General features: G+C 43.2%; 1 protein-coding gene across 2 annotated transcripts in view; it reads left to right on the top strand.

Moving 5' to 3' along the window:
• Positions 1-7,178, top strand: part of SLA2 (Src like adaptor 2) — a 51,896-nt gene extending 44,718 nt beyond the window's left edge. For both annotated transcript variants that reach the window (XM_056549240.1, XM_056549242.1), the window contains exons 6-8: positions 4,277-4,426; positions 4,644-4,773; positions 6,374-7,178. In XM_056549240.1, coding sequence (XP_056405215.1) covers positions 4,277-4,426; positions 4,644-4,773; positions 6,374-6,524 — 431 coding nt within the window. In that variant the 3' untranslated portion in view covers positions 6,525-7,178. The remainder of the gene's footprint in view (positions 1-4,276; positions 4,427-4,643; positions 4,774-6,373) is intronic.
• The last annotated feature ends 2,437 nt before the right edge of the window (positions 7,179-9,615 follow it).

The following is a 9,615-nucleotide window of genomic DNA, read 5'->3' as shown; positions in this document are numbered from 1 at the left end:
TATAGGGTGTTACCGCTCCCCCATTTATATATCATACACTTCTATTATAGGGTGTTACCGCTCCCCCATTTATATATCATACACTTCTATTACAGGGTGTTACCGCTCCCCTATTTATATATCATACACTTCTATTACAGCATGTTACCCCTCCCCCATTTATATATCATACACTTCTATTATAGGGTGTTACCGCTCCCCCATTTATATATCATACACTTCTATTACAGGGTGTTACTGCTCCCCCATTTATATATCATACACTTCTATTATAGGGTGTTACCGCTCCCAATTTATATATCATACACTTCTATTATAGGGTGTTACCGCTCCCCCATTTATATATCATACACTTCTATTATAGGGTGTTACCGCTCCCCCATTTATATATCATACACTTCTATTATAGGGTGTTACCGCTCCCCCATTTATATATCATACACCTCTATTATAGGGTGTTACCGCTCCCCCATTTATATATCATACACCTCTATTACAGGGTGTTACCGCTCCCCCATTTATATATCATACACTTCTATTATAGGGTGTTACCGCTCCCCCATTTATATATCATACACTTCTATTACAGGGTGTTACCGCTCCCCCATTTATATATCATACACTTCTATTACAGGGTGTTACTGCTCCCCCATTTATATATCATACACTTCTATTACAGGGTGTTACCGCTCCCCCATTTATATATCATACACTTCTATTACAGGGTGTTACCGCTCCCCCATTTATATATCATACACTTCTATTACAGGGTGTTACCGCTCCCCCATTTATATATCATACACTTCTATTACAGGGTGTTACTGCTCCCCCATTTATATATCATACACTTTTATTACAGGGTGTTACCGCTCCCCTATTTATATATCATACACTTCTATTATAGGGTGTTACCGCTCCCCCATTTATATATCATACACTTCTATTATAGGGTGTTACCGCTCCCCCATTTATATATCATACACTTCTATTATAGGGTGTTACCGCTCCCCCATTTATATATCATACACTTCTATTACAGGGTGTTACTGCTCCCCCATTTATATATCATACACTTCTATTACAGGGTGTTACTGCTCCCCCATTTATATATCATACACTTCTATTACAGGGTGTTACCGCTCCCCCATTTACATATCATACACTTCTATTATAGGGTGTTACCGCTCCCCCATTTATATATCATACACTTCTATTACAGGGTGTTACTGCTCCCCCATTTATATATCATACACTTCTATTACAGGGTGTTACCGCTCCCCCATTTACATATCATACACTTCTATTATAGGGTGTTACCGCTCCCCCATTTATATATCATACACTTCTATTACAGGGTGTTACCGCTCCCCCATTTATATATCATACACTTCTATTACAGGGTGTTACCGCTCCCCCATTTATATATCATACACTTCTATTACAGGGTGTTACCGCTCCCCCATTTATATATCATACACTTCTATTATAGGTTGTTACCGCTCCCCCATTTATATATCATACACTTCTATTACAGGGTGTTACCCCTCTCCCATTTATATATCATACACTTCTATTACAGGGTGTTACTGCTCCCCTTATATATATCATACACTTCTATTATAGGGTGTTACCTCTCCTCCATTTATATATCATACACTTCTATTATATGGTGTTACCCCTCCCCCATTTATATATCATACACTTCTATAACAGGGTGTTACTGCTCCCCCATTTATATATCATACACTTTTATTACAGGGTGTTACCGCTCCCCTATTTATATATCATACACTTCTATTATAGGGCGTTACTGCTCCCCCATTTATATATCATACACTTCTATTACAGGGTGTTACCGCTCCCCCATTTATATATCATACACTTCTATTATAGGGTGTTACCGCTCCCCCATTTATATATCATACACTTCTATTACAGGGTGTTACCGCTCCCCCATTTATATATCATACACTCCTATTATAGGGTGTTACCGCTCCCCCGTTTATATATCATACACTTCTATTACAGGGTGTTACCGCTCCCCCATTTATATATCATACACTTCTATTACAGGGTGTTACCGCTCCCCCATTTATATATCATACACTTCTCTTATAGGGTGTTACCGCTCCCCCGTTTATATATCATACACTTCTATTACAGGGTGTTACCGCTCCCCCATTTATATATCATACACTTCTATTATAGGGTGTTACCGCTCCCAATTTATATATCATACCCTTCTATTACAGGGTGTTACCGCTCCTCCATTTATATATCATACACTTCTATTATAGGGTGTTACCGCTCCCCCATTTATATATCATACACTTCTATTACATGGTGTTACCGCTCCCCCATTTATATATCATACACTTCTATTACAGGGTGTTACCGCTCCCCCATTTATATATCATACACTTCTATTACAGGGTGTTACCGCTCCTCCATTTATATATCATACACTTCTATTATAGGGTGTTACCGCTCCCCCATTTATATATCATACACTTCTATTATAGGGTGTTACTGCTCCCCCATTTATATATCATACACTTCTATTACAGGGTGTTACCGCTCCCCCATTTATATATCATACACTTCTATTACAGGGTGTTACCGCTCCTCCATTTATATATCATACACTTCTATTATATGGTGTTACCCCTCCCCCATTTATATATCATACACTTCTATTATAGGGTGTTACTGCTCCCCCATTTATATATCATACACTTCTATTATAGGGTGTTACCGCTCCCCCATTTATATATCATACACTTCTATTATAGGGTGTTACCGCTCCCCCATTTATATATCATACACTTCTATTACAGGGTGTTACCCCTCCCCCATTTATATATCATACACTTCTATTACAGGGTGTTACCCCTCCCCCATTTATATATCATACACTTCTATTATAGGGTGTTACCGCTCCCCCGTTTATATATCATACCCTTCTATTACAGGGTGTTACCGCTCCCCCATTTATATATCATACACTTCTATTACAGGGTGTTACTGCTCCCCCATTTATATATCATACACTTCTATTACAGGGTGTTACCGCTCCCAATTTATATATCATACCCTTCTATTACAGGGTGTTACCGCTCCCCCATTTATATATCATACACTTCTATTATAGGGTGTTACCGCTCCCCCATTTATATATCATACACTTCTATTATAGGGTGTTACCGCTCCCCCATTTATATATCATACACTTCTATTACAGGGTGTTACTGCTCCCCTATTTATATATCATACACTTCTATTATATGGTGTTACCCCTCCCCCATTTATATATCATACACTTCTATTACAGGGTGTTACCGCTCCCCTATTTATATATCATACACTTCTATTACAGCATGTTACCCCTCCCCCATTTATATATCATACACTTCTATTACAGGGTGTTACTGCTCCCCCATTTATATATCATACACTTCTATTACAGGGTGTTACCGCTCCCCCATTTATATATCATACACTTCTATTACAGGGTGTTACTGCTCCCCCATTTATATATCATACACTTCTATTACAGGGTGTTACCGCTCCCCCATTTATCTATCATACACTTCTATTACAGGGTGTTACCGCTCCTCCATTTATATATCATACACTTCTATTATAGGGTGTTACCGCTCCTCTATTTATATATCATACACTTCTATTATAGGGTGTTACCGCTCCCCCATTTATATATCATACACTTCTATTACAGGGTGTTACCGCTCCCCCATTTATATATCATACACTTCTATTACAGGGTGTTACCGCTCCCCCATTTATATATCATACACTTCTATTACAGGGTGTTACCGCTCCCCCATTTATATATCATACACTTCTATTACAGGGTGTTACCGCTCCTCCATTTATATATCATACACTTCTATTATAGGGTGTTACCGCTCCCCCATTTATATATCATACACTTCTATTATAGGGTGTTACCGCTCCCCCATTTATATATCATACACTTCTATTACATGGTGTTACCGCTCCCCCATTTATATATCATACACTTCTATTACAGGGTGTTACCGCTCCCCCATTTATATATCATACACTTCTATTACAGGGTGTTACCGCTCCCCCATTTATATATCATACACTTCTATTATAGGGTGTTACCCCTCCCCATTTATATATCATACACTTCTCTTATAGGGTGTTACCGCTCCCCCATTTATATATCATACACTTCTATTACAGGGTGTTACCGCTCCCCCATTTATATACATAATTTTTTTTATTACAGGGTCTTATAGTTTATCAGTCCGGAAATCAAATCAAGCGACACTGGATACCATCAAGCATTATCGTATTAATCGTCTGGAGAACGGCTGGTATTATATTTCTCCTCGTCTGACCTTCCCCACACTCCAGGATATGGTGGACTACTACTCTGGTAAGACCCCGTAAAAATATAGGGATGTATGGGGTAACAAAACCTCACAAATCTTAAATGGGCTTTAATATAAAAAAAACTTTTGGCATTTTGTAGAGACAGGTCAAACGTTTTAGAGACCATTCAAATGTTTTTTTTGTCTTCCATGACCCATAACACATGGAGACCATTCAGTTAGCTCCTCCTCAATCACCATTTTATTTTTTCCCCTCTTTAGAAATGGCGGACGGAATTTGCTGCATCTTAAAGGAGCCGTGTATCGTACAAGGAGTTGTCCCTCCTGCTGCTGTGACCTCTGAACCCATCATTGTTAGGAAGACAACTCTGAACTGGAGAGATCTAGATAGGTAAACTGCAGACCCCATCGATCCCCATCCTCCAACCCTATCAGAACGTGCTGCATTTCCAGTGACGGGACAGATAAAAGGAAGTGGGGTCCTAAAAGCACATCATTTGGACAGTTCCTTCACCACTAGGTACCCCATGGTGGTTCCCACAAGGAGGAACAGATCTGTAAAGGTCCATCTTGCTCCAGGTTTATGGGGATAGAGACAGAATTCTAGGTCAACTTCTGAAATTTCACTCACACCCAGAAATTTCCGTGTCTGAAGATCAGACCATTCATGTGAATTTAGTTGTTTCCACAGAAAGTAGATGAATGGGAAGAGTCACTAATATCTACGACCGATCTGCAGTGTGTGAGGTGGAAAGGGTGCTCCGGGGATGTTGTGCTGCTGTAGTCGCAGTGTGTGCGGACACTTGTGTAAGGCAATGTGGCTTACATTAGGCTGTGGTCTTGTCCTTTTATATGGTCCCTGAACTTCTCGTTATATATTTGGTTGATATTCGTAATAATACTGGGTACATTATCCTACAGGACACATCCTGCTTTTTGTGGGATGAAATGCAGGTTTGGTGATAGGGCATTTCATCCCCTTCCTGGGTTCAGTCCATGTTTTCAGGCTATGCCGGGTCAGCACAGGTGCTGAAGACAGCTTTTCACTGAGCTTCAAAGGGTTACTCTGGGGGGAAAAATGTATCCCCTATCCACAGGTTAAGGCATAAGTGTTTGATTGTGGGGGGGTCTGACTGCTCGGGCCCAGTTCAGGTGCTTCTCCCCTGAGTGCTCCGGCCCTCACCTTTGGAGACGCGTTCATGTGATAGCCAATCACCGGCTGAGACAGGACACCATCTCAGCTGGTGGTTGACCAAGCAGACTGTTACTCCTGCTCCTCTCCGAAGGAGGGGGCCGGAACACTTTGGGGACTGGTGAGTGCTGGACCACGGACAGGAGATTGTGAGGAGGTCCCAATGGTCAGACACTTATTTCCTGTCCTTTGGATAGGGTATAAGTTTATTTCCCCAGAGTACCCTTTTAAGACTAGGTGAGGGTAATTCTCAAGTGAGGCTGTGAGGGACCTGCGGTCCTGATAAGAGTTTGAATTCACAGGTTTGCAGCCTCATAAGGAGACTTTGTGACAATGGTTTATAATTGTGGTCTTCTTTGTAGGGTGGCTGGTAGTCAGCCCCTTGTATAGGCAGAGACGTTCCATATGTATCAGTAGTGCTGGACAAGCAGGATTTTGTGTTTATACCTGAGTGTGAAGGGTTTATATATTGTTACTAAGAAATATAGACAGGAAAAGCCCTGTTTATAGGTTACTTGTATGTCCCCGTCGCTGACTGCTCTTTTGCAGCTATTTGACTGGTTCTACTGAGCTAATCTCCCACACACTCCACAGTGGTCAACAAATACCAAAATAGAATTACCGAGTAACCATTTCATCCATAACGTAATCCTAGAACCGTGCTATAGAAAAGAATTGTGGTAGTCACAAACTTTGGGCACCATGTTACGGCATTGGTTGCACACCCCAATATTGGGTAAATGAACACAATGCTCTGTGCCCAGTAAATTATTAACCCCGTCTTTCTTCTATCCCCCAGCTCGGCCTTATTCAGAGAGGACACCAACCTAAACGATGAGGACTGTCCGGTGAGCCTGGGCCTCCGGGAGGCCGTCACGTCTTACATGTTTATGACAGAAGAGATGGACTCAATGGCGGCTCTGGAGAGGGAGCGTCTGTACAAGACATAGGCCGGGAAATGGACAATATGTCAGACGCCGATGGTGAATGGGCCTCAGTTCAGACACACGTTGCCGGCATCGCTGTCTGATGGTGCCGCACAGGACATCACTGTATTTATTGCAGCTGAGCTGCTTTATCCTTTCTATGTTTTTAAAGACATCGGTGTTGGCCGCTATGGATGACGACCTCCGTGACCTTGGACTGAGCAACATATGAAAACACCAACAACCTCTCTATTAAGAGGAGACGACAGGATCTGGTGAATTCAACACGAAAACATATGTGATGAAACCGCAGTAGTGAACACGGAAGGGAATGGGAATATAGTGAATACGGAGGAGACTGTGAATATAGTGAATACGGAGGTGAATGTGAATATAGTGAATACAGAGGTGACTGTGAATATAGTGAATACGGAGGTGACTGTGAATATAGTGAATACGGAGGTGACTGTGAATATAGTGAATACAGAGGTGACTGTGAATATAGTGAATACGGAGGTGACTGTGAATATAGTGAATACGGAGGTGACTGTGAATATAGTGAATACAGAGGTGACTGTGGATATAGTGAATACGGAGGGGGATGGGAATATAGTGAATACAGAGGGGGATGTGTGAGCTTGTTCTACCGTATATACCAGCACCTTGTTATGATTAAATGATCAGTAAACACTAATGTGTAATAATTCCTTCAAATCTGTAGAAAATTCATAACTTCGCACAATTTTACCGCATTTTACACGGTTTTTATTGGCTTTACCTGCACTTGCCACAAAGTCTTAGCAATTCATAGTTAAACCATATTTTCTCGAGATTTTTCTTGTACAATTTTGCAACATGGGAATGAGCCCTTAATGGAAAGTCCGTGAACATTTATAACACGGATAAAACACGGATAACCTGTTTAACGCCACCGGCAAAATCAAAGAATTAAGCAGCACTCACCAACAAGTGTTGTTGGTTTATGTAAAGTTGGTCATATATGCCCAGACGATAACTAGGAAAATCCAAAATGTTATGGCAGACAGGAGGCTCGTATCAAATGCATGTTCAAAGTACATAACAACTATATCACACATGAAAACACTATAACACTGACATAGAAACATGAGTCTCAGGTCGAAACTAAAACGTGCGAAACGTATTTTCCGAAGACCAGTCTGCTGCTTTCATAACGTCAGACAGAGAGACTCCCGCCTGAGCCACCTTGGTAGCCATGGCTCCTCTAGAGGAATGGGCTTTAAAAATGGAGACATCAACCCCGGCAAGGATCATCGTCAGACGGATCCACCTGGATAACGTTGGGGAAGACACCGGACGGTGCGGAGTACAGAAAGATATGAGAAGTTGGGAAACAGAATCTGTCCTAAGCTGTCCTAAGTTCATAAGTCTTAAGACCCCTAACTACACACAACTTAGGATGTTCCGTAAAACTCGGATAGAATACCGTTCTCAGATCAGTTTTCGTCCGACAAGCAATGGAGAAGAGCACACCCCCAGGTGTAAATTGTCTCCCCGATACCTCCAATGCTCGAACATCCGACACACGTTTGATGGATATCAAACACAACAACATGGTCAGTTTGAACAATAAAAAGTCGAGAGATGAATCTTCATTATCCTCCCAAGAAGAAAACAACCGAAAAATCAGGGATACGTCCCAGGTAGAATGGTACCTAGGAGCAGGGGGACGTTGAAAACGAATGCCACGCAAAAGACGACACACCAACAGATGCTTACCCAAAGTCGCACCGTCTACATGAGCGTGATGAGCAGAAATTGCGGATCTATACACATTAATCGTCCGATATGCCTTACCAGTGTCAAAAGCCTCAGACAAAAAATTTAAAACTCCGGACACAGGGGCATGAATAGGATCCATCTGCTGTTGCGAGCACCAATGAACCCATAATCCCCAAGCAGATCGGTAAGCCGATTTGGTACCTGGAGCCCACGCATCTCGCATGAGGTCCCTAGCTGATCGTGAAATGCAGATACCAAAGACCGGCATCCCGAGATCAACCAGACCACTAGACGCAACTGACCGGACAAGACTAATGGATGCGCGTCCCCCATGGGGTCCAGCAGAAGAGACGGAAAAACGGGACAAATCCGTGGATAATCTATGGTCATCCCCAGAATCTGGGGAAACCAAGACTGGGTCGGCCACCAAGGAGTCAGCAGCATCAGAGTGGATGCCTGAGACTCCGTCTGCCACAGTACTCTGGGAATCATGGCAAACGGGGGGGAACGCAGAAATGCATCCGTGGCCAGAGCCTCCGGATCCGGTTTCCAACTGAAGAACTGTGGCAACCGTCGATTCAGTCTGGATGCGAACAGATCCAGGTCCAAAGGGCCCCATAGGTCCCAAATTACTTGGAAAACCAACGGATGTAAGGTCCAGTCGCTGCTGTCCGTCAGATGCCTTGAGTTCCAATCCGCCACGGAGTTGGAGGCTCCCGGAAGATATTCCGCCAAAAGGAGGACGCCCCTCTGGAGACAGAATTGCCAAAAATCTTTCGCAATGTCCGCCAACATCTTGGATCTCGTACCCCCAAAGCGGTTGATGTACCGCACGGCCGAGACGTTGTCCATGCGAAGCAGGATACAACAATTCGACCTGTGGAATGCGAAACTCTTGACCGCAAAGTAGCCCTCCAGAAGTTCCAAGCAGTTGATATGCAGCTGGGATTCCTCCGGGGACCACTTGCCGCCCGTGGAGGACGAGCCGCAACGGGCTCCCCAACCGTTCAGACTGCAACAATCCTACGGGCTCACCTGAGTTAGAGGACCGCTGGCTGGAGGTAGGAGTGGAGCCCAGTGGCAAGGACCGCAGGCAGGTGGTAAGTGCAGGAAGTCTGGCAGAGGCGTAGTCAGTAGGCAGGCGGTGGGTCAGGGCAGGCAGCAATAAGCGTGGTCAGACAATCCAGATGGCAACGGTGGTAGCAGTTCAGTAAGTAGGGACAAAGCAGAAGAGTAGTCGGTAGGCAATTCCTGGTCAGCAGTGGGCTTCAGTAGTAGCAAGAGCAGCAGATGAGGAGAAGCTTGATCAAGGCTAAGGAGCTCAATAATCAGCAAGCTAGAGTGCAAGGGGCTG

This window comes from Hyla sarda, chromosome 12 (assembly GCF_029499605.1).
Source record: "Hyla sarda isolate aHylSar1 chromosome 12, aHylSar1.hap1, whole genome shotgun sequence".
NCBI classification, from domain to species: Eukaryota; Metazoa; Chordata; class Amphibia; order Anura; family Hylidae; genus Hyla; species Hyla sarda.
This window is presented reverse-complemented; position numbering and strand designations above follow the sequence as displayed.